Below are 26,753 nucleotides of genomic sequence, written 5' to 3'. Positions count from 1 at the left end.
TGGCCTTTATAATCACTTTTATTATAATTTAAATGATAAGATGTATAACTTTAAAGCTTGGTGCATTAATCCATTAATTTAATATTTAGCATTTTTTGTGTCCTGCAATAACTTGAAGAGTTTACTAATTTTGCCAAAGTATGATAGTGAAGGCATTTATTTGTATTTAACTTTATTTGATTTGCAGGTCCCCATCATTTGAAAAACTTGTGGTCAATAATGTTTCATTGGGCATAGACTATGTTCTGTTACAGGTACTGGGGATACAATCAAAACAGTGAATAAAAAGCCCTAATCCCTTTGAGCATGTGATTTAGAAACAGAATACAGGCAATAAACAACAACCAGATAAATAATATATCATATTAAATGTTGATAAGTGCAATGAAGAAAAGGAGCAGGTAAAGTGAAATGAAGAGTAGGGTGTCATAAAACGAAGAAAGAAGTGATGAAGCAAGTATTGAGCATATAAGGAGAAAGTGTACAGAAGGAATAGAAAGTGAAAATGCTCTGAGGCAGGCACATTATTGGTTTGTGAACGAGTAAGAGAATGGTGAGAGATGGGAACACAAAGATTAGGGCCTTGTAGGGGATGAGAAAGGTTATGAGTACAATGGGGAGATATTGGAGGATTTGGAGCAGAAAAGTGTTTAGTCCTTCATGAAAGGTGTTTAGTCCTTTCATGAAGTGTAGAATATCAGAGGCAGCAAATGTGGAAGTTGCTACTGAAGGCGTTCTATACATTATTTAGCAGCAGTCCTTCTATCTCTACCCAATAAATACCAGTAGCAATCCTCCCTCCTGAGTCATAACAATAGAAAAATTTCCGTTCATTGCCAAGCTTGCAATGTAGGAAGTGACAATGACCCTCCAGTTCTCCACTGTGTTATTGCAGTAAACAAGGGGAGAACTGATGACGGTGTGGACTAGGATAATGAAAGGGGAGAGAAATGGCTGAATGCTGGGAATGTTTTGAAAGCAGAGTCAACAGTATTGTAAGACTGATTGCATATGGGGTAGGAGAGAAAGTAAAAATGCCAAGGATGACTTTCAAGGATTTTTTAACTGACTTGAACAAAGGAGGGAAGGAGTTTTCACTTACTGAGATGGGGAAGTCAGCAGGTGGAGAGGTTTGGCAATGGCCGGAATCCGAACTTTCAAAAATGTTGGATGTGAGATTCCTACCAAACATGCTGGTGAAGCTGTTGAGCTGTATGCCAATAAAACCTGGCATAATGGGTGGAGTTTACGTACACATATAAACGCGTATATATACACGTTTATATATACATATATATGTGTATATATATACATTTATATACACATATACGTTTATATACATGTAGGAACATCCTGAATTATTCTTCAGACATTAGAATGTAGAATCACAGATATTAGAGCCAGGGAGGACCTTAGAGAGTATTCTAGTTCAATATTCTCATTTCATAACTGAGAAAACTAAGGTCTGCAAATAATGTGGTTATGAGTTTTTAAAAAACTTTAAAAATGTAGTTGTCAAATAGTCCACATAGTCATAACAGAGTTATTTGTGTATTCCCTCTGGGTAGGAAAAATCAGTATTTGATTTTTAAAACTTGAACTTATTAAAAGTATTTAAATTAGGAATATGATGTAGTAGTGTCTCTATTACAAATTAAAAGCCAATCAGTTAATTAAATACCGTGCCACATTCTCTTCAGTCTTGCTTTTTCAGTTACATCTTCCATAAGTCACATATATATGTGATATATATATGAATGTCATATATATATATAACATAGAAAAACTTACAAGGAATATATGTGGAAAATGAGGCAATATCCTCTTCATAATCATTTTCTTGCTCATTATTTATGTCAATTTCTTGGATCTGAAAAAAATGTAATTTTTAATAATATGCATTAATCTTAATAAATATGCACTGGATGCCTGTGCAAATAAGAAATAGTTTTTGTTTTTATTTAAATACTTTATTATATTACAGATCTTGGATAATATATTTGTGCCATCTATAAATGCTCAATGGCACATAGTACTAAAAGTATAACGAGGGAAATAGTACATTTATAATAAACAATGAATTGCTTTAAAAATAAAACCTATTGAAATAGCTTTAAGATGCAAAGGAGGCAATAATCATTAAGTTTAAGTGTAATAAAGAAGTTCCGAATAAAATTGAACACAACTATTTCTCTTGAAAACTATGAGCTTTTCTTCCTTTTGAACATTTCTATATCTTTTACAGTTCAAAAGATATTCTTAATTACAATTACTGTAATACAGTGAAAGACAATGAAATTATAAAGTGGTTTATTCTCCATCTTTACAAAAAAGAAATAAATCCAGTAAGGGTACTTCTCTTTATTTGTCTTTCTGAAAACAGTTCCACTATATGTACTTCAAAGGCAGAATTAACTGAGAAATGACAGAAACCTCTTATCTCCAGAATTGCTAGTCTTTGTTTATAATCTCTAAAGAGACATGGAGTCTACAGTTGTGGTGCATACTGGTGCTCAGAGAGAAAGCTAATACTAGTGATGGTTCTATTTGTGCAAAAGCATGTAGGGAAAGGGATGGAGATTGACTGGATTTCACATAGGACGTGTTTTGTTACCATGAACTCCAAGGGATTATTCAAATGACTTACGTTTCTGTTCTTAAAAAATTAATTGAAATAATTTAGGCCATTTGTTCTGCATTTGAAATGTCCCTTCAAAAATTAGAAGCATCCATATTAAAGCATTTTGAAATTTATAGTAGCTTTGATATGCACAGGTATTTCACCTGCATTTTGACTTCGTCAATTAAGTTTATCACCCACTTTGGCCAAAGAGAGCCCAATGGAACTCATTAATTTTTTTTAAACACTAATGCCATCCAGAGAAGCAAAAAAGTCCCTAATTTCCCATGGAATTTTGAAAATAAAATATTTTCAGTATTTTTTACTGAGCCTGATGCAATAACTCATTTTATATTTCAATTATATTTTCCCTTTGATGGACTCCACTAAATTCTAATATGAAAAATTGTGTAGTTTTAGTAGGAGGTTTGACATTTTGATTGATATTTGTATGCTTTGGTATTAAAATCATTGTTTAATATAACTAATCTTTGTTTCCAATTAGCTTCACCTATATAATTCATAAGGTAGGTCAAAAATATATTTTAAAAATCCATAGTACTCCCAAAACCATTTCAAGGATTTTTTTCTTACTAATTTATTAGTAGCAATGGTTTACAAAGATTTTGAGAATTATGCAAAAATTCCTATATATTATTCACAAGCTTGGGCATTATGAGCTCAAAATCACTGTGAATTAATAAACTGACATTAGGCAAGTATGTGGCTGGATGTGTATGTACTGAGGTTGAAACCTAATGGAATTGTTTTTGTGTCATAACTGAAGCCATATGACATTTGTACAAAAAGCCAAATACCCTGAACCCAATAATGTCTCAAAAGAATCTGCCTCTAAATTAAGAAAAAAGTCTAGGTTGATTTGAAAACTTTCATAAATATGTATAATTGATATTCTATATAATCAGACTATGCCGGGAGTAATTGTTTTCTCCAGAATAAAATGCTTTGTAGAAATATTTATGCTAAAAAACCAATGCTTCTTACTTAGGTTCCCTACACTTACAATCATATTTATTTTGAAAAACATGCCAGATCTAATAATATATTAATTATTCTTCAATAAAATCAATGATGGCTTCAAAGATGAGTCTGAAGACATTCTGACATCTAATCACTTTAATCCTTGGCTGTGTGATGGAGTAGACAGAACATAGACTTTGGAGTCAATTTAAGTACAAATCGCAGCTCTATCATATATTAGCTGTGTGACATTAGGCCAGACACTTAACTCTAAGCCTCAATATTATATCCTGCAAAATGTGGATAGTAATATCTATGTCATCAGTTTGATGGGAGAATTAAATCAGAATAATGTAAGCAAGACACATATCACATCTACCACATAGTAACTGCTCAATAAATGTAATCTGCATATTTGATCTTCCTTCATCTAAGATATACGCCTACTTTTAAGCAAGCATGTTTCTTTTATTCATTCATTTGTCAAATATTTTTGTAGGCCTACTATCTGCTAAATACTCTGTTAACTATTGGGGAAAGTAAATTGAAAATAAAAAAAGATATATTTCCCATTTTAAAAATAATCACATTTTTATTGGAAGAGGAAGATAAATAAAAAATTATTAGAATACAATATTTTATTTATTTCACAACAACAAACTCAGTCCTTAGAGGTGAAATAGAGAATTAAGAAATAGATGATCAGAGCAGGCCAGGCATGGTGGATTACCTGAGGTCAGGAGTTCAAGACCAGCCTGGCCAACATGGTGAAACCTTGTCTCTACTAAAAATACAAAAATTAGTTGGGCATGGTGGCACACCCGTGTAATCCCAGCTACTCGGGAGGCTGAGGCAGGAGAATTGCTTGAGCCCAGGAGGCAGAGGTTGCAGTGAGCCGAGATCGCACCACTGCACTCCAGCCTGGCCGACAGAGTGAGACTCTGTCTCAAAAAAAAAAAAAAAAAAGAAAGAAAAGAAATAGATGATCAGAGCAAAAGTTTTATTCATTTGCTTTTGGGTTTGGAGATTGGATTAAAAAATTATCTGGACACAAACATTGATTCCCACTTCTCTAAATGAAAGATTAAGATTAAATGACAGAATCTATTAGTTGAACATGCTTAATGTAATATTTCAACCCACAGATAGTCCTTGTAGCACAGAATGTTTAATGTAATAAATTAAAATCATTCATTATCAAAGATAAATTAAAAAGAGAATATCTTGTTGACTGAGGTATATGAAGTTCCACATGGCTTTGACATCTGGTCCTGTACAAATTGATCATAATATTCTGATTTTGAGGAAGTGAATAAAAACAATCTTCACATGGCAGTTGGTTTCCAAATCATTTTATGAGATTCTGAAGATACTGTAATTGCCCCAACTCTTGCACAACTTTCCACAGTGTTGGTTATGAGTGATTTTTACCAGCTTTTATAAAGCACATTGCAGCCCATGGGATAAGAATATGAAGACAAATATATGTTTGAAGAGTGACAAGTTGACCTTGTAACATTCTATGTATTACCCCAAATAAATGTACTAGGCTGAAGAATTAGAGATAATATTTGAATAGAAAAATATATATTATTCTTACTAAATATTAAAAGTAATGATCAATGTTATACTAAAACCATAAATAACAGAAAACACATTCTCAAAAACAAAACTTGAAGGGCACATTATAGGAGAGTAATGTCTTAGTTCTAATTACATCTTTTAATGTTTTTCCTTAGGCTATCTATGGATATGACCTAAAAGCACATTCATATAATTTCCCATGAAAGTTTCTTTTTATATTACAGGAATTGAAATGCTGAGTGCAAAATTAAGGAGGAACTCCATCCACAGTTGAGAGAGGAATGAAAAGGAATAAAATAGAAATAAAGCTGTTAAACTCAAGGAAAATGAAAGTAGAAATTTTCTTTGTATGGGTTAAAATTTCTTTAGAATAACCTGAGTATATATACACTATTTTTCAGACAGGATCTTATTATAGAAAATTAAGTTATGAAAAGATACTGTGATCAGGTGAACAAAGTCTCATTCAGCACAACAGGAAATGCAATTTTCTAATTGTGGTTTGATCCCCTGCTTTGTAGAAATGGAGAAAGAAGCAGTAGGCATATTGTGACCTTGTCTCTCAATCTTAGGAAGGCAGAATTGAAAATGGTTAGCTTTCAAAATGTCGATGGAGGGTTGGCTTCTGTGACTGGCACATCTCTCATTCTGACCTGGGCTCACCCCAGGCTTCTCTCTCCCTCTGAGGCCACATTCCAGCTGACCTCTGGTGGTGGTGACCCATAGGACCCCTGGTCCCAGTGCTGAAAGCTCTTGGCCTTAATCTTTGCCCATGATTCAGCTTTAACTACAGTTATGAATATCAGGCTTGAGGACCTGTCCTTTTAAAAGATATTCTAGCCCTATTTTAATACTCTTTGTTTCAAGCCCACCATAGTTGTGGCTGTATCTGTGAAGTGTCAGCACCTTTATTGGGCCAAATGCCTCTGACCATCTCTGTCACTAAAATGGAATGATAAAATTAAAATCCAGTTCTTTGTTAAGACTGTAACTATAAATGTAAAAGATAACTACCTTCATTTAAAATGATGGAACTCCAAGTCTGAAAATAACCTGTAGATAACAACTTGTTTATTCTATTTTTCATACACTGATATAATATTAAAACAATGTATCACACTAAAACTTGTAATAATTTGAATATTTTTCCAGGAAAAAGTTGTTTTTAAATGTAGTCTATGGTCTGCACTGGCCAACTATCTTTATAAATTTGCTTTTCCTGGGTTTCATCTTTGTCCCTCCTTTCTTTTTACAGAATGCACTCTCCCTGTATCCATTCTTATCCACAGTGGATAAGAGTCATCTTATCCACTCTGCTGCCCTTAATTTATATCTCTAACCTTATTATTCGTGGGCATGTCTTTAGCTCCTGGTTTTTCTGAGGTCTAGATTCTAGGATTCAGAAAAGGATATTAGAAGAAAACAGTTATGGAAGCAAAGGGAAAAACCAGAAGGGAGATATGTCAGAAAAATCAGGAGAGAGGGTTTTAAGTAAATCACAAATGTTAACTGCATCACCAAGTGTGAAAAAGAAAAGTCCTGAAAATAGTTAATCAGGTCTTCCAGTCCAAGTCACTGGTGACCCTGATGATGGAATTTACAATGGAATTGTGTGAATTCATACTGGATTGATGAAGCTTAAAAAAGTTAAACGAGGGTGATGAATCCAATGCATCATGTATAGAGTTTCTTTTCAGGAGCCATAATGTGAAGAGGGGGTATAGGACAATTTTGCTTCAGATTTGATTTTTCAAAAATGAATAAAAAATGTTGGAGAGTGCTTCATTACAGGCAAGGGCTATGGAGATGGAAGGTGATAATATCCGGAGGTCACATGCACAAAACACTATACCAGGAAATACAGGATACCCACATATGAAGGTTTCATGATCCCCAACTTCCAATATTTTATAATTAGTGGAGAAGACAAACAATATAGATTAGGCAAAATGAAACATACATTTAAAATATGCATATGCTTGCAAAATACTATAAGATAGAAACATGCAATCATTTCCACTGAGTGGGTGGGATAGACAATTTCACAGAATAGATGATATTAAATCTGAGTCTTAAAATATGTTTAGTTTTAATCTGCAAAGAAAAGGATGAAATATTAGTGGCCAATGGGGGACCATGAACAAAACAGCAAGAATACTTCATGGATGGTTTTAGTTGGTTTGGTTAGGTTGCATGGAAGGATATATTTGAGTGTGAAGATATGTTGGTGCATTAAGGTTTTATTTTATAAAGTTCAAATGACTTTGGTGTATGTAATTGTTTCTTAAGAAGTGGAAAGTAGCATGTTCCTGCCCGTATTTTAGAAAAATAATTCTAGTAACAGTGGGTAAGAGGGAGAAGGGCTATATTGATAGTCAAAGCAAAGGGTAATGAGGATTAGTGGAAGAAAATATTTACTGGAGAACGCAAATATAAGAAATATCCAGGAGAGAGTATGAATACGATTTTTCACAGCTTTGATGCCAAAGGCTGGAGGAAAGGGGTCAAACATGGCATGTAAGTTTCTGCTCAGCTCACTGTCTGGTAACCAGTACTATTGTTTACAACCGTCTTTTCCAGGACACTCCTCCAAAGAACTTTTGTTATTTAGAGATAAAGACACTGATTAAAATCACATTTTCTATGCAATTTGATGAGAAGTTTGAGGTCAATTTAATCTACATCTTAAGTCTTTTTGCATTGCTTTCTGGAATATTTGAAATTAAATTTGGAGTGGGGATATAACTATAAAATGGTGACTCTTTCAATTTCTTTATGAAGTCATGGTATTTACCAACTTGGAAGGCAGAAGGTAGTTAGTTGTATGATGACCAAGTAAACTATTAATTTGATCAGTAAGAATTAAATTGCAGAATAACAAAGTACAAAGTCAAAATTAAGTCAAAAAGATACCAAAAAAAGCATAGATAGAAGAAACTGAATTTCAAACTATAAATTATATTTATTCAAATATTGCTATATTCCTTTATAAAAATTAAAAAAAAATTAAATAAGCCTGACATGGAATCAAACTAATTAACTGGGTATCAGACACTCCTAAACAATACACTAAAATCAAACAAAAGCCACATAGTTATGTCTACCATTTATAAATGAAGTTGGATGGTGAGAAGATAGGAAAAAGAACGGGTTTAGCAAAAAAGAAAACAAGAAAGATAGAAAAATGTCAGAGATAGTCAGAAAGATGACATAATTACATAAGTCAAAGGTTGAAGCTAAAAGACAGAATCATCCTGAATTTGCCTTCCTTGATTTCAGAATGGTATTCAGAACTCAGATAAAACACCTTGAATAAGATATTAAGAATGAATTTCTGGTGTAGATAACTTTACCAAAACATGCAAAAACTGAGCCCTGGGAAGTTCTTAGTATGTACTTCAGACATGCCATCTAACATATTTAGTCATGACAACACCAATGCTGCTAAATTAGTCGAAAATACCTTGTAAATGTTTCCTGTGTGTATAATACTATAATACTAGGCAAGTTTCCAGGGGTATACAAGAGATGTGAAATACTCCCAGGATGCTGAATATTTAGCTGGGAAAATCAAAGTGACAACCACGAAGAAATTATAGTCCTTTAATTTTGACTAAATTTGACTCATTTGACTAAATAGTGCAATAGAGAGTAAACTTGTAATAATTCTACTTGGAATAATTAGGCCTGAGTTTAGAAGGATGAGTAGAATCTAAGAGATAATTTCTGAATCTGGTTCCAGTAGCTAATGCATGTTTATTTATCTAACAGATGAACAGACAGTACATGAGTTGGTGGAGGAGGGAACAATGTGGGTTTTCTTGGTAAGGAGAATGGAGCAAGCAAAAGCAAAGTTGAGCAGGCCATATGCAAAAGGCAAAGAGCAAAGTTACCCAATCAAAGAAGCAGGTGGATTTTGGGAGAAGATGTACATTTTGATAGGAAGAGTGAAGTCAACAATTTTTACTATACTCTAGTTGTGGAGTATTAGACGTATCTCAATTATGATAATGATGATAATCATAACTGATATTGCTATTAAATATCCCATTTAAACATCTTTAGGTTGTATAGGTTAAGAGTTTGAGATTAGGGATATTGTCAGACTTGGATTCAATTCTTACTCTTTGCCTTATTAATTACACGAACTGAAGGACATCCTTCTCTCTTGGCCTCTCTGGCTGTGAAAATGACCATAAATGTACCTTATCTCGCAGGGTTTTTGTGAAAATTAAATAAGACCTATCAAGTGCTTAGCACAGAGCTTTGTACATAGAAAGCACTCGAAAATTATCTCTATTATCTGCCTTAAAATTGTCATTTTGTTAAAAAATAATTTTTATGTTGCCCTATTTTTTAATATGACCAAATTGTGTTTATGTAAAAATTTATATTCAATTATAATGTTGAGTGAAGATCAGATGTGTTCAAATTGGAATATAAAGATTAAAAATAAAGACCTCCAAATCTTCAAAAGATTAAAAAAAGGACCTCCTCCTTTTCATAGCTTACTATGATTTTAAAAAAATCCCTATTTTCAGGTGCGAGAAATCACACCTGACAGATGTGATGATGGGTCAATAGTGGACCATTTGAACTAGCAGAAATTAAGGAGGGCTATAAATGGAAATTCTCCTGGGGCCACCATTCCTATAGACTATGATATGTAAGGTACTCTAAGAGCTGAATGTCAGCAGGGTTGGGGACAGAAGACTCTCAGATGATTCTACAAGGGGTTTAATTCCCAAATGGCTTATATTTGATTTTATAATGTTGATATTATAACAAGAACTTCTTTAGGCTAACATTAAAACTAGCTGGCCTTCTCCCAGCATAAAATGATGCAAGAGAGGACCAGTGCTGACTCAGAAGGGTGTTTCATTCCAGGAGCACCAAGAGTAGGGAAAAAGAAGTTGGCTATGGATGAGATACAGAGTATATAAGAGAATAGCGAATAATTGATTAAGGAACTTGGCTCAATACACGCATCTATAATTGCTGCATTCAGAACCTAACTCAGGTTTTCTATTCCTATAACAACGGGGTGTACCAGACAGTAGCAAAAAACTTTGCTTTTGAGCATTCTAAAATCTTGAAATCAGTTTTAGTTTCAAAATCATGTTAATAAAAGTCTATAGAGGAAATACAAAGTAACACTATGTCCACAGTACAAATCATCTTGCTGCTTTGAATACCTCAATATAATTGTTCAAAAAGTTGCTTTAATTTGGAAAAAAACTACATAGAAACTAAATAATGAATGAATTTACATGTTTCCAGGTTGGCCGATTGAAGTTAGTGAAGAGGAACCCAGGTTTACATTTATAAAACTAAGAGGCAATTTTTTTTTGTTCTTTCTTCCAAGTCTTTGATAATTTGATTATGGGTCAAAGAAAACCAAATGGTAAAACAAACAAACAAACAAAAACAAGCTGAGTAATAAAAGACTAGAATTGTCATCACCACAAGTTGTTGGACATTGCATTTATCTAAACACAGAGGAGCAAGCAACTTCTGAAATCCAAGCTAGAAGCAAACATATAATACTACTTGAACACCTAGCAATTTCCCACACAGATTATACTCTTTTGTTGTTAGATAAGTGTTATTTGATAAATGAAACAAAAGACCTTTTAAGTTTCTATTATTACTATCAGAAAATAAGTGTTATTTGACAAATTAAACAGAGTCTTAAAGTTTATATTGTTGCAAATCTATTTCCAGTAGGTGTTCATATGGCTGGAATAATCCCTCCCTTCCAAGTACAGAATTAAGAGAGCTGATTTTTTATTGACCTAAGTGTTTAAAACATAAAAGACCTAAAAATGGAAAATGTGAATTATAAATTCAGTGAAAACATGGTGGGAAAATAAATAAAATTTTTAGCCTGAAGCCTTCAACTTGAGGGCAGGTAACATCCAGTGCAGGTTGTTCCTGTGGAGTAAGTCAAGATAGATAAAAGTATACAAATGTACCTTCATAAGGGTATTCAATATTATATTTGATACAATGCAACACACCATAGTACCCTAAGTATTTCTTTTCCTTTTACAATTTTACATTTAAATTATGAAATTTAACTTGTAAGAATGCACATATCATTAAGCAGAGAAGTATCTCATTTAAAAAAATAAAGAAAACTAGGAGACATACATACATATCCTTAATGAATAATTTTCCTTATTAAAAACCATCATATTCATCTCTTCTCAGTTTGCCAGATTCCATTCATATCAGTTATCAGAAGGCCTTTATGTTTCACTGAACTTCGATGAGTTTATCAGCAGGAGGTACACACTTAGATCTTACCTAAATACAGACCTATTAAAAATTATTTCTAGACAAGAAATACATTTCATGAACACAAACCAGCGAAAATCTGTAGTAGAATAAATGTGATAAGTTGATAAAAAATGAACCTCTTAAAATATAAATTTGCAGTGTATTTAAGATGAAATAAAATGGAAAACTTTTCTGGTAGAAGAAACAATATTGTTATTAAAGAAACATACTTCCCCCTACATCGGGACGTAAGATCAAAATAGAAGGGAATCAATAAAACTAATAAGCTCACGTTGGAAGGTAAACTTCCTTTTCTTCATCCCAGAAATCCAAAAGTTTTTAGCTTATAATAATGAAATAAATTTTATTTTGTGAGGCCCTACCCAAGGCGCGAAGGGTGTTGCTATTCATATTCTATCAGTACTGCACAATGAGCCTCATCTGACTTCATTCTGCCCCTGAGAATTGCATACCTCCTTGTTGTGAAGTGATAGGTTAGCATTTAAAACTTCAAGTGATTTATTAGGTAGATTTCAGTCACTTGTGAAAATAATTTCTAATCTTTATAGACATTGCCTAAAAGAAATCAGGACTAGTCAAATCGAAATCAGGGAGTGTCTGATATTTATTTTAATTTAGAAGCAACTCCTGTGAATGCCTTAAGCAAACTTTGAAGAAATTTGTTTACTACAGTATACCTTCAGCTTTAGCTTTACATACCTTTGGGGGAATTTTCCTTGTTCCAAATGTAGAAGGCTATTCATTTCCAGAAGGTAAGGTGGAGGCATTTGATGGAAGGATGATTTCATAGTAAGATATGTGTAAGTTTAAAACAATTGCTTTAAATTAAAAACAAAATTCCTAAGAGAGGATTTCATGCTATTTAGTTTGTTTGAAAGTGCTTCTGAAACTGTTTAAGGTAAAGTTGCACATATAAACATAATATTGAAACACTGGGTTATCTAGTTTCTTATCATACTCTACTAACATTCTGTTTAGATATTTGAACAATTTTACATTGTTATGAATCATGTAATTAAAACAGTAAAGTAAGGATTCAGTTACTTTTTCTGGAATTTGCATTTATTGACTAAGTGAATGAATAACGTGAACTAAGTGATAAACTAAGTGAATGAATAAAAAAGTAATTATTATGCCCTGTATTTGTAGACATTTTGGTTTTATAATGATTTGTTTCTCACTAAAAAGTTGCCAGGTGTGGTGGCTCATGCCTGTAATCCCAGGCCTTTGGGAGGCCAAAGTGGATGGATCACCTGAGGTCAGGAGTTCGAGACCAGCCTGGCCAACATGGTGAAACCCCGTCTCTACTAAAAATACAAAAATTAGCTGGGCGTGGTGGCGGCTGCTTGTAATCTCAGCTACTTGGGAGGCTGAGGCAGGAGAGTTGCTGGAACCCGGGAGGCGGAAGCTGCAGTGAGCCCAGATGGCACCATTGCACTCCAGCCTGGCTGACAAAAGCGAAACTCCGTCTCAAAAAAAAAAAAAAAAAAAAAAAAAGAAATTAATCAAACTAAAGCAATGTCAACTCTGTTCAGGCAAAGCTCAATCTCTTGAGAACTGCAGCACTGGTAAAAGGACTTCAATTGTTTTGTTTGTTTCTTTGTTTGCTTGTTTGTTTGTTTTTGAGATGGAGTTTCACTCTGTCGCCCAGGCTGGAGTGCAGTGGCTGGATCTCTGCTCACTGCAAGCTCTGCCTCCCAGGTTCACGCCATTCTCCTGCCTCAGCCTCCCGAGTAGCTGGGACTACAGGCGCCCGCCACCACACCTGGCTAATTTTTTGTATTTTTAGTAGAGACGGGTTTCACCGTGTTAGCCAGGATGGTCTAGATATCCTGACTTCGTGATCTGCCCGCCTTAGCCTCCCAAAGTGCTGGGATTACAGGCGTGAGCCACCGCACCCGGCCACAGACTTCAATTTTTAACTTACTTATTCAAAAACATTTACTCAGAATCTTCTCAATATCAGAGAGTAGGTTAGGCAAATGAGAATATAAGGAAGGATAAGTTAATTTTCTCTTAGAAAACACAGACGTGCACATCCATATGTATAATTTATATGATATACATAATAATAATATAAAAACAATAACTTACATAACATTTACTATTTACTAGTCACCGATCTAAGTTCTGTATTTACGTTAACATTTAATTTTAAAACAATTTTATGAGGTAGGTTTACTATTTTTAATCCTCATTTAATGAATGGAAAAAAAGGCACAATGGGGTTAAATAACTTGTCCAAGGTTATACAGCTAGTATCTTTTAGTGGAGTGGCCAAACAATAAGGAAAATAAGTAAGCAAGCATTTACAAGGAGGAATGTGGCAAGTCACCTAACAATTACTATAAATCAAGAATCATGTTCATAAGAGAGACAGCTGACAACATTTTGCAAGAATGTGCAAGCCTCAGGGTGGCAGCATTTGAGACATCTTTGAAAGACAATAAAATATTCAAAAGCAGGAGTAGAGGCAGAGGTAGGGCATCTGGGCAGTCAAAGCAACATAATTAAAATAATCAAAATGTGGACGTGGGAGAGTATAGGCCATGCTCAGTTGGGAAACAAGTTGGCCAGATTGACTAGAGGGTAGGGGCAATAGATATCTGCCTACGGGGCACGGGGAAACCCCAGTTGTATAGTTCTTTCCTCACCACTTTCCAACACTCAAGTCAGGCAGCAGGAGCCAGGATGTCTGTCAAAGCTGCCTATGGAGCACACATGGGGATAAGTACCGTATTGACTGTTATCTGAATTATGAAAAACAACAGAAGGCCTACTCTCAATCCCCAAAGAAGAGATGGGCAACACAGCAATCCTGGCATTTGAAAGCACAAGTAAGACATTATAAAACCATGTCATATGGATGCCAACAGAGGAGTGCTGATGAAGGTACTGGGGCCAGGGGCCAGAGAAAGCAAGTGAACTTCAGGAAACATGACTTCAGGCTTCCCTGTTCGTTTTTCTCCGCTGAACTTGCTTGCACAAGAGCTATGTGTTTTTTGAGAAACAGGAGACAGCTACATTTTGACATCTGGCTTGGATACAAATATGGTAAAAGTATCTTAGAAATGTTTCTTTTGTTCTGAGAAATAAAAAATGGGGTGAATGGAGATATGTTATAACCCAAGAATGTTGCTTTAGGCCCAGTCTTTCAAAAAAAAATGTTGTAAGCTGAAAATGTTACAAGTAAGAAAATATAAGTTTCACAGTAATATAGTTTGATAACTTAATGGGCTGTTTCTCCTTGGTAGGACAGAACTAAAATGTGCCTGGCTATTCCTTCTAAACCTACCTAATGCAATATACCCAATTACCTTTTACTATACTCATATCACAAATGGGATAACAGATAAATGATTTGTTCATGGTCACTAGATGAAGTTGAGTTTGTTGTAATTACAATTTTATTTACAACTCCTTTCTAAGATATATGTGATATGCAGCTAGCAGCAGTACTCTCTGTTTTGCTGTTAAATGAGAGATGCAGATTCATGATGTAAGATCTTGATTACAGTTCTGTTTATTTATAAAACAATTCATGTTTTTCAAAGGAGTTTCACCTATATCGTGATCCTCATATGAATCCAGCAAGGCAGGCACTGGCCTTCATCCTACAGATGAAGACATTAAGATGAAGAGATGTTGGTTTGTCTACAGTTTGCAGTATATAAAGCAGTGATTCGAATCTAAGATAATTTAGGGCATTGGGATTCATATGTCTCTAATCTAAGTCCACATCTCTTTGTACTACAACATGGTGCAATCTTTCCCTGTCAAAACCATCTGCACTGTGGGCAGATGACACATAAGAGACATAAAAGATAATAGATATTGGGAAATGAAACTTCTTACTCAATGAAGGAATCATATTTGACTACAGTTTAAAGTTCTTCTACTCTATAAATGAAAATGAAAGTTTAAAAATTTATGTTGGTGGTAAAAGCGTATTTGAACTTCATATCCTCTAGCTTTGACTAATAGTGTTATATTCTACAGAGTTTGAATAATGGAGAAAATTATGGAATTAATTCAACAAAATTTAGTAATCATTTAAAATCGTGTGATACAGTTCAGGATGAAGGATGACCACTATGACTTCAAGGACATTAAAATATGATTCTGAATATTCCTGATCAATAGAAATATAGAAAATTCTTTATTTCACTGTCTTTATTTACAGCAGTTGAATTTTCTAGAACATGTTACCCTTTTCAGAGGAGAAACATTTTTTATCAGGCAGAATTTAGCTATTTTCTGATAGATGTACTAAAAAGGGAAAAGTAAAATTCCACATATTATTTTTACATTTGTCTACGTTTTGTGACAGAAAAGTTAAAACTCATTTTAATTTGTGGCTTCAGATTACCTTGTTTCCCTGGCCCCCTATTAACATAGCAAATTTCATATCCTTTCTTTCTTATTTTCTGAATTTTTAGCCAACATTTCAAAAATGGCCAAAGAACTTAAACTTTTAGCACTGATTTGTCTCTTGAACCTAATACCCAGTTGCTATTTGACAAACGTTTGTAATCAGTATAAATCCTCTAGCACAAAGCCTACTGATGCTCATTTGCTAAAACAGAGTTGTTGATCTGTGCTTGTTTCTTCTAATTTGTTTTACCTGGTCAACAAATCTGTCCAGATATGCATTTTCTTTTTTTTTCAGGTACCTAACACATTGTGATCTAGATGTCAGGCATTCTATTTTAGGGATTTTATATATATATAAAATATATATATTTTAGATATATATATTTACCATTAAGATAGTATTCTTTTTCTGACTTGCTCACTAGCTCAATGCTTCCTTTCTTTTTTTTTACTTTAAAAAAAATAAATACAGGCCACAGAAAGATGTTCTTTTACATAACAAGTTGACAAATCTTCATTGCCATCCACACTGTAGATTGATGAGACACATGTGGCATGATTCCGGTTACCCCTATGTTATACTTTTGTGAATCAGAACTGCACTAGCTAAACAAGTGTGGGCCAGGTTTACTAAAGATAAAATTATAGTAAGGGCCAGCAAATTAAATAGATCATATCTTAGGAAAGATTGTCTGTCATGAAGGTGAGAAAAAAATGGAATTAAAAATTATGAAATCCTATCCAGAACTATCTAATTGTTTGTGAATGGGTAAAGAAAGCCATTTCACATTTAACATCCATGCCTTGTGTCTTAAAACCCCCCATATAAGAAAACATGTAAGGTTTCCAATCACTTAAGTTTTCTGTTCATACTTTACACCATCCTGGAAAGAATAATCTAGATTGTGGTGTTTTAGGAGATTGATACCAAAGACAATTTTAAGATGAGGAACAGCATCAGATAGTGTAGTGGTTCTTTGCCCTGAATGCACATTAAATTTATGTGGGGAGCTTTTATAAACTACCTATTCCCAAGCCCCACTCAAAACCAATTAAGTTAGAATCTCTAGAGGTGGGACCCAGTCAGTGGCATTTATTAATAGCTCTGCTGGGAATTCTACTGTGCATCCATGAGGGAGAAACATGAGAACGGAGATTAAAAACAAATACTTAAGGTCAGATATCCTAAATTCAAAGTGGCTCCTGATGACTGATGATGAACAAGTTATTTAATCTTTCTCAGAACTAGTTTTCATCTGTTTCTTTGGGTTGTTTCAAGGATTAGATGAACTAATCCTAGTTCTTGGCATAGATTAGATATCATTAGTATTATACAATGGGGGAAAAGCCATTTCGTGTGCAGGTAAAGTGTAGTAGTGTATGCTAATCTCTGAAACTGCATTGTAGTTCTTGTGCCCCAATACCTGATGGCATTCCAGATTTCCATTATTATATTCTCAATTAAAACTTAAACTTTTTCTTTATACGCAATATTGTGCCTTTTTGAAGAAATACAACAGTGTGGTTGAGAGAATGAATTCTGGAGCCAGCAGCCAAGTTTAATTCCTGACAGTGCAATTGGTTAATTCTGTGACATTGTGCAAACACTTAAATTATCTGTCCCTCAGTTTGCTTATCTGTAAAATGGGGTATTAACAGTACCTGCCTCAAAAGAAAAAGAATGTTGTCATGAGTGAATGCATTAATATATATAAAGCACTTAATATATTCCTTGCTCATTGTAAATGCTCAATAAATATTTTCTATCATAATGCAAATAATAATAATGGTGTTAGCGAACTCATTTACTGATGTTTCAACCAATGATGTCTATTTTCCATGAATGAAAACAATCTAACAATGTGCTAACCAGTTCTTTCCATCCTTCTTAGCTGTTCTCCCACACTGTGTCCACTAGAACCAACTGTGAAGTATAAAGTTTTCAAGGGCAAGGTTTACATCTCTCTTTTCTGCTAGTTCACAGAACTTTTGGAATTAATGATTCATATCCATAATCACTTCTTAAAAATGGATTGAAAAATCATGTCCTATTGATGGTTAACAAGTAGCATCTTCTTTGTTCATGCATTTATTTTATAATTTTTAATCATTTATCATATGCTTATACATGATCACAGATTGATGTTGATAACAGAAAAAAAATTAAGAGAATTCATAGATTATTGTCATGTTGCAATTCTTATACAAAAGCCTCTTTTTAAGACTTCAATAGAAATATTCTTGATAACATTTTAAGTATAGAGAAGTTTTCTTTTCCCCAGAGAGCATTGAACATCTATTTTAGCATTTAATATTATTCTTTTGGCTTCTTCTATAATCAAAATTTAAGATTTTTTAAATGCCGTACCACAGAAACATTGTGTAATTCATGACTTTTCTAATTTTTTTATTCCCACTCTAGCTATTAGGTAGTGTTTTATCAGAGCCAAAATGATGTCTATGTAGGAGATCACATATTAGTGTCAAGGATCTGCTGAATATTACACGTAGCATTCAATATAAGGTATTTACAACTAAAGCAGTGGAGGTACTTGTCACAGGGATTCATATAATGTATCTCATACCTGACAAAAGGCACATAATAATCTTTTATTGCTTTCTGTGCTGTGAGGGCTTTAATTTTTCTAAAGCCACACAAGGTATTTTCTCATGATTTTTCCTTGACCCTTAATGTGCCAAAAGATATTTGGGAGTAACAACTCTCATACTTTCTGAAATAAATGCTATTATGAGCTACTAAAACCACCTTAAGGCAAAGCAGGCAACTTATTAACTATGACTTTATGAGGCTTCACAGATTACATCTTGTGGAAGGCAAATAAAATCCTTACATCTGGCACTGAGTTTTTCATAATACTTCACAGCTGCCATCCAAAAATTCTCTCTGCCGAAGATCCTAGCAATGGCTGATCGATGAAAAAATAAATAAAATGCAGAAGAAAAGTGGTTATAGAAGTTATATTTTTGACGTGATTGGAAATGCAGATGTCAGGAGTCTCAATGACATTCTTTCTTTGTCATGTGCAAATTGTGCTATGTATGGCAGAGAATGTCATGAACCCCTCATTTACCTGATGCCTCAGAGTCTAGCCTGAGAGCCAGCATTTATGCTGGTGAATTTATAGTCCTAGATATTATAGGTTGTATCTATTCACGCATACATTCGTTCATTCAACAAATAAATTGGGCACCTACTATGTGCCAGGCAATGCTCTGGGTAATAAGGATATAGCAGTATACAAAATATGATAAAGTTCCTGCCTCTGTGGTAATTCATTCTAGTGGAGGGCAGATAGATGATAAACAAATATATAATAGGCCAGGTGATTATAGTTGCTGTGGAAAAAAAAAGGAATAGGCAGTGCCAGACTGGGGTTGTCATTTTACATAGCTCAAATAGGTTATATATACATATATGTATATGTATATAGATGTATACACATATATGTGTGTGTATATATATGTATACACATATATGTGTGTATATATATGTATACACATATGTGTATATATATGTATACACATATAAATATATGTATACATACATAGATACACACATATATGTATATACATATATGAACATGAAATATATTTAAATATGAAATAGGCACATATATATACAGAAGTAAATATATATATGCATGTGAAATATATATTTACATATTTATATCTGTGTGTATGCATATGTATATTTCCCATGCCCTCTACTTCTCCTTCAACATGCTCTTCCAGAGCCTTGCTACTTCCCACCAATAGCAAATATTTATGTTCTCTCTCCTTGAGAAAGGGTGGACCTTTGTGATCACCTTGACTAAAAAAAAGGGCACAAGTGCCTCAATATGACTTCTGCAACTAGGTCACAGAAATGATACAATTTTGCCTGGTCTCCCACTCTCTGAATGTTCACCCTTAGAACCCAGCCACCATGCTGTGAGGTAGTCCAGGAAACAGGTACAGCCTCACCACATGGAGAGAAATAGAGTCCCTGGTTCACAGTCCCAGCTGACTTCAGCCCAGACCTCCAATTGCCAGACATGGGAATAATCCATTTTTAAAGTGTAATCCTCCAGTTCTCTTTTGAGCTGCCCTAACTGAAGTCAGCTGGAGCAAAGATGAGCCTCCCCTGCTAAGTCCTGCTCAAATTGCATGATTATGAGTAAAAATCACTGTCATGGTTTTAATCCACTGAGTTTTAGGATGGCTTTTTACACAACAATATATAGCCTGGGCAATACATACAACTAGGTGTAACTGGTTTGGTTAAACCTCTACTTAGTGTATTCCTTCCAATTTTCAGGATGAGATGACAATTAAACGACTTGAAATTAACTTGGGTGTCTTGAAAAAGGGACCACTGTGCTGCCAACCTTAGCTACTAAGAACACTAGCAGGCTGGGCACGGTAGCTCACACCTGTAATCCCAGTACTTTGGGAGGCCGAGGTGGGCGGATCACTTGAGGCCAGGAGTTTGAGACCAGTGTGGCCCCCATCTCTACATAAAATACCAAAATTAGCTGGGCATGGTGGCACATGCCTATAATCCCAGCTACTTGGGAAGATGGACACGAGAATCACTTGAACCTAGGAGGCAGAGGTTGCAGGTAGCCAAGACTGCACCACTGCACTCTAGTATGGTCCATTTTACTAGAGTTACCTGCTTTGATGGCTCTGTTAGGTTGAATCCTGACAGATGATCTGAATAGTTTCCCTGAATTTGAGTTCTCTGTCCAGGTTTGTCCAGTGAGACACTGATTCTGAGGCTGAAAGCTGTGGCTGAGACACTGATTCTGAGGCTGAAGCTCTGTGAGTTATAGGTGTATATCTTGAGCAAGTAATTTTACCTTTAAAAATCTTTTTGTATATGAGTAGGTATATATATATGTGTGTGTGTGTGTGTGTGTGTGTGTGTATTTGTATTAATATTGTCTACCATAAAAAGTTGTGAGGCTTAATAATAGTAATAATAATGATTACTAATATTTTGGAGTGCATACTATGTAGTAGGCACTGCACTATGTGCTTTTCACACATTTTTTTTCTTCAAAACTACACACTTTCTTTTGTACTATTGTTACCTCTTTTTTTTTTCCACAAAGGAAGAAACTGACTTACAAAGAGATTAAGTAACTTGCCCAAGATCAAACATGAAATATTGGAATGGGATTTAAAAACGAAGCCTTTCTGCTAGCAGAGGCAGGTCTCATAACCACTATGTGTCACATCCAATAAGATCATATGTGTGAAAGAGGTAAAGTGCTGAAAACATGGAAACAGACAAGACAGCAGGATAAGATGGTACATATAGGAGGAGCAGTCGTGTTACAGGAAATGAAATGAGAATTTGGAAATGTTGGGTGCTGCAGGCACTGCCAGTTCTATGTTTATATGGCATGAAGCCAAAAACATGGAGGTGTTGCGAGACAGGCTGCCGCAATGCAGTCTTCTTGCTCTGAAGAGTAGGGCTTCAGAGATGGGTTGGAGAACAAAGAATGAAGCACAGTGTTCCTATCTTGGTTTTACCACACTGTATGAATTACTTAAGTAACATTGTTAAGCTTCCAAATTCTGTTTCCTTGGCTTTGGGCTGGTATCAGCCTGTGGCACCCTATCACCTAGACTGATTTCATGATGAATGCTGCCCAATTTTTTTTGTCTCTGCTGGCTCCTATTTTACCCCTGCAGGTCCTGGCTTCTGAGGCAATCTAGCCACAATTCTCTGTTTATGATTTTTAACTCTGTATTGTCTGCCTCAACCTCATTGGAGGCTCATGATGATCATCTGTGGTTGACTGAGCCCTTCACTCTGATTTTTAATTTTTTTCATTGTTATGGTTTCTTGAAACCTGCTCTGTTATCTACACCTCTATATTATCTGTGCCAGGCTGGAGTGCAGTGGCACGATCTCGGCTCATTGCAACCTCCGCCTCCCAGGTTCAGGCAATTCTCCTGCCTCAGTCTCCCAAGCAGCTGGGACTACAGGCGTGTGCCACCACGCCCAGCTAATTTTTGTATTCTTAGTAGAGACTGGGTTTCACCATGTTGGCCAAGATGGTCTGGATCTCTTGACCTCGTGATCCGCCCATCTCGGCCTCCCAAAGCACTGGGATTACAGTCGTGAGCCACCGCGCCCAGCCCAGGTGTCTTTAATTTTTAAGAGAGGAAGCGGTAACAGAATAAAACACTTTGGGCTTTCTTAAGGGACTTCAGTATATGTTGTCTAAGATTTTGCTCAAATTACCTGAAGTGTCCCCATGCCAGGGAAATGAACGTACAGCCTTTATTCACATAGACTTCAGTGTTGCTCCTTTGATATTCTAGAAACCAGCCTGTGACCATACACACTGCTGCTGCTGCATGCCTTTATTTTTAGTGTTCTTCATGGGCTTTGCAGTCCACCAATTGGATTTGGTCTTTGTCTTTCCCATTCCAGCACTCACTGTAGCCATTCGCTGTGACGGCTCAGATCATTTAGAGCTTAGTTTAATACTTTGGAACAACAACAGAAAAAACTCCACTACCCTGGCCCTCAAAAAACCTATACACAAAACACAGTGCAGGTCACTTATAAGCAACGCCATCAGGGGATGCTCTATTATGTGTTGGATCCTATAGTCCAATCGATTTGCACAAGGTGAAAACATGGAAACTGTGCTCGGTGTTTGCAACTTATTTCTTCACTATACTCAATCAGCACATCTAATTAATTCTACTTCCTAAATATGTATAGAATTCATCAGCTTTTTGCCACCTCCATTACTACATTGCTAGTTTAGAAGAAGCCTAATTGCTTACCTGAATTATTGCAACACATGTATCAGTTTTTTTCTTTTTCTCCTTTTGCATACCCACTTCCCAATCTGCAAGCAATCCATACCACAGCAAGAGTAATATTTGTTAAATGAATGTCTAACTATGTCACCTTCCCACCCTCTTACTGAAGATCTTTCCATTTTCCTCAGTATCTTCAACAGGATATAGAAAAGATTTACATGGTTTATAGGTAGGGTAGTCATATGTCTTGGCTTGCCTAGGACAGTCCCAATTTGTTGCAATTCCCAATTTGCTTCCTTATGTGACAATTATTAATATAATCTCTTTCACTGTTTTTTGTTTTTTTTTTTTTTTTTTTTTTTTTGAGACAGAGTTTCGCTCTGCCACCCAGGCTAGAGTGCAATGGCACAATCTTGGCTCACTGCAACTTCCGCTTCCCGGGTTCAAGCGATTCTACTACCTCAGCCTCCTGAGTAGCTGGGATTACAGGTGTGAGCTACCATGCCCGGCTAATTTTGTAATTTTAGTAGTGATGGGGTTTCACCATGTTGGTCAGGCTGGTCTCAAACTCCTGACCTCAGATGATCGGCCTGTCTTGCTTGGCCTCCCAAAGTGCTGGGATTACAGGCATGAGCCACTGCACCTGGGTATCTCTTTCATTTTCAAAAGTGTATAGGTTTGGATAGTATATTCTATGGTCACCCAATTCATAAGGTCCTTCATTACTTTGCCTCTCCAGATTCATCTCTATCTCTACTTGTCTAAGTCTCAGATTACATGAGTAATTTCTCTGAAAATACTATACCTTCTTTCACTTCTGGGTCTTTGTACATGCTATATCAATAGCTTTGCCTGTTCTTTGTTTGGATGACTCCTACTTATTCTTCAGGTGTCCCAGGTCACTGAGAAATCTCCTTTCCCCCTCCAAGACTGAGCGATTTCCTTTCTTTTACATTCTATACTTAGCTCTACAAAAGTATTTGTTATATATGGCAAGTCCTTGTATATTGGTTTGTTTCACCTATTTAACTGTAAGCTGCTTTAAAAGTTCAAACAATGTCATGCTTACTATTATATTCCAGTGCCTAGGGCAGTCCCAAAGGCAAAGCAGTTTCTTAGAAAATGTTTTTTAAATGATTGAGTGATGAGTAAATGAATAAATCTAAACTCTAGTGTAGAAGAGAGGTATTCTGGAAGACTAGATATACATCCAGGGAGTTTAAAACTATTTGCTGATGCATCAGTGCTTTATTGACATCCATTTTCTTTGAAACAAGGATACCTCACTTAATATTAGTACTAGGGCAGAAGCAGAGAGAAATTTGGAAGTGCTATGCTGCTGGCTTTGAAGGTGGAGAAAAAAAGAAAAGAGCCAAAGAATCGAAGTGTAGAGGCAGCTTCTAGAAGTTGGAAAAGGCAAGGAATTTTCACAAAATAATTCATCAAAATATGCCCAAACTGGAGGGCAAGAGCTTTAATATTGAGAGTATTCAATTGAGTGTGCAGTAAAAGTGACAAGTAAAGATACAAACCACAGCATTTCACAGTGAAATCTGGAAGACCACCGGAAGGTAGAAGACAATGGGGAAAATGTCATAAAATTTCTAGGCAAAAAAGATTTCCAAACTAGATTTTTATGTTCAGCCAAACTCTCAAGCAAGGGTGAGCTCAGAATGTATTTTCAGTCTTATGTTTTTCAAAATATTCTATGTTCTTTGCACCCTTTATCAGGCTGTTAATAAAGCAAGTGGACATCCAAATACAAAAGTAAACTAGGAGGCAGTAGGACATGGGACCCAGGAAACACAGAATTCAAACACCAGAGAGACAACTAATAATCAAGGGCCAATACTATAAAATATTTATTTACCATTTTGAAAGCAAATAGCAAAAAGAACAGCTAAAGAATTGAATGTGTGTGCTTTTGTGGCATCACAATATAAGTAAAAAGTAGAAAAAGAGAGGATTCTCTGATAAAATGGACTTTAGACCAACAAAGATCAAAAAAGACAAGGGCACTATATAATGGTAAAGGGATCAATGCAACAAGAAGAACTAACTATCCTAAATATACATGCACCCACTACAGGAACACCCAGATTCATAAAACAAGTTCTTAGAAACTTACAAAGACACTTAAACTCCCATACAAAAATAGTGGGAAAATTTAACACTCCACTGTCAATAGTAGACAGATCAAAAAGACAGAAAATTAACAAGGATATTCAGGACTTGAGGGCTCTGGACCAAACGGACCTAATAGACATCTACAGAACTCTCCACTGGAAATCAACAGAATATACATTCTTCTCAGCACCACACCACACTTATTCTAAAATTGAACACATAATTGGAAGCAAAACACTCCTCAGCAAGTGAAAAAGAACAGAAATAATAACAAACAGTCTCTCAGAAAATAGTGCAGTCAAATTAGAACTCAGGATTAAGAAACTCACTGAAAACCACACAACTATATGGAAATGGAACAATGTGCTCCTGAATGACTACTGGGTAAATAACGAAATTAAGGCATAAATAAATAAATTATTTGAAACCAATGGGAACAAAGAAACAATGTACCAAAATGTCTGGGAAACAAGTAAAGCAGTGTTTACAGGGGAATTTTTAGCACCAAATGTCCACAGGAGAAAGTGGGAAAGATCTAAAATCGCCACTCTTACATCGCAATTAACAGAACTAGAGAAGCAAAAGCAAACAAATTCAAAAGCTAGCAGAAGACAAGAAATAACTAAGATCAGAGCAGAACTGAAGGAGATAGAGGCACAAAAAAACTTTCAAAAATCAATGAATCCAGGAGCTGGTTTTTTGAAAAAATTAGCAAAATAGACCACTAGCCAGAATAATTAAGAAGAAAAGAGAGAAGAATCAAATAGACACAATGAAAAATGACAAAGGGGATGTTACCACTGATCCCACAGAAATACAAACTACCATCAGAGAATACTATAAACACCTCTATGCAAATAAACTAGAAAATCTAGAAGCAATTGATAAATTCCTGGACACATACACCATCCCAAGACTAAACCAGGAAGAAGTCGAATCCCTGAATAGATCAATAACAAGTTCTGAAATTGAGGCAGTAATTAATAGCCTAACAATAAAAAAAAAAAGCCTAGTATCAGATGGATTCACGGCTAAATTCTACAAGAGGAGCTGGTACCATTCCTTCCGAAACTATTCCACACAATAGAAAAAGAGGGAGTCCTCTCTAACTCATTTTATGAGGCCAACATGATCCTGATACCAAAACCTGGCAGAGACACAACAAAAAAAGAAAATTTCAGGCCAATATCACTGATGAACATCAGTGCAATAATTCTCAATAAAATACTAGCAAACTGAATCCAGCAGTACATCAAAAAGCTTATCCACCACGAACAAGTCGGCTTCGTCACTGGGATGCAAGACTGGTTCAATATATGGAAATCAATAAACATAATCCATCACATAAACAGAACCAATGACAAAAACCACTTGATTATCTCAATAGATGCAGAAAGGACCTTCAAAAAAATTCAACACCCTTTCATGGTAAAAACTCTCAAAAAACTAGGTTTTGATGGAATGTATCTCAAAATAATAAGAGCTATTTATAACAAACACACAGCCATTATCATACTGAATGGGCAAAAGCTGGAAGCATTCCCTTTGAAACCAGGCAAAAGACAAGGATGCCCTCTCTCACCACTCCTATTCAATATAGTATTGGAAGTTCTGGCCAGGGCAATCAAGCAAGAGAAAGAAAAAAAGGGTATTCAAATAGGAAAAGAGGAAGTCAAATTGTCTCTGTTTGCAGATGACATGATTGTATATTTAGAAAACCCCATCGTCTCAGCCCAAAATCTCCTTAAGCTGATAAGCAACTTAGCAAAGTGTCAGGATACAAAATCAATGTGCAAAAATCACAAGCATTCCTATACGCTAAGAACAGACAAACAGAGAGCAAGATCATGAGTGAACTCCCATTCACAATTGCTACAAAGAGAATAAAATACCTAGGAATACAACTTACAAGGGATGTGAAGGACCTCTCTTCAAGGAGAACTACAAAACACTGCTCAAGGAAATAAGGGAG

At 35.3% G+C, this 26,753-nt stretch overlaps 1 protein-coding gene across 7 annotated transcripts in view; it reads right to left on the bottom strand.

Moving 5' to 3' along the window:
- BANK1 (B cell scaffold protein with ankyrin repeats 1) overlaps positions 1 to 26,753 on the bottom strand; it is a 289,987-nt gene that overhangs the window by 51,052 nt on the left and 212,182 nt on the right. For all 7 annotated transcript variants that reach the window (XM_009447927.4, XM_016951016.3, XM_009447929.3 and 4 more), the window contains 1 exon segment: positions 1,792 to 1,870. In XM_009447927.4, coding sequence (XP_009446202.1) covers positions 1,792 to 1,870 — 79 coding nt within the window.

The sequence above is a fragment of the Pan troglodytes genome, chromosome 3 (assembly GCF_028858775.2).
Source record: "Pan troglodytes isolate AG18354 chromosome 3, NHGRI_mPanTro3-v2.0_pri, whole genome shotgun sequence".
NCBI classification, from domain to species: domain Eukaryota; kingdom Metazoa; phylum Chordata; class Mammalia; order Primates; family Hominidae; genus Pan; species Pan troglodytes.
Note: the sequence above shows the minus strand (reverse complement) of the source record. Positions and strands in the feature narration are given on the sequence as shown.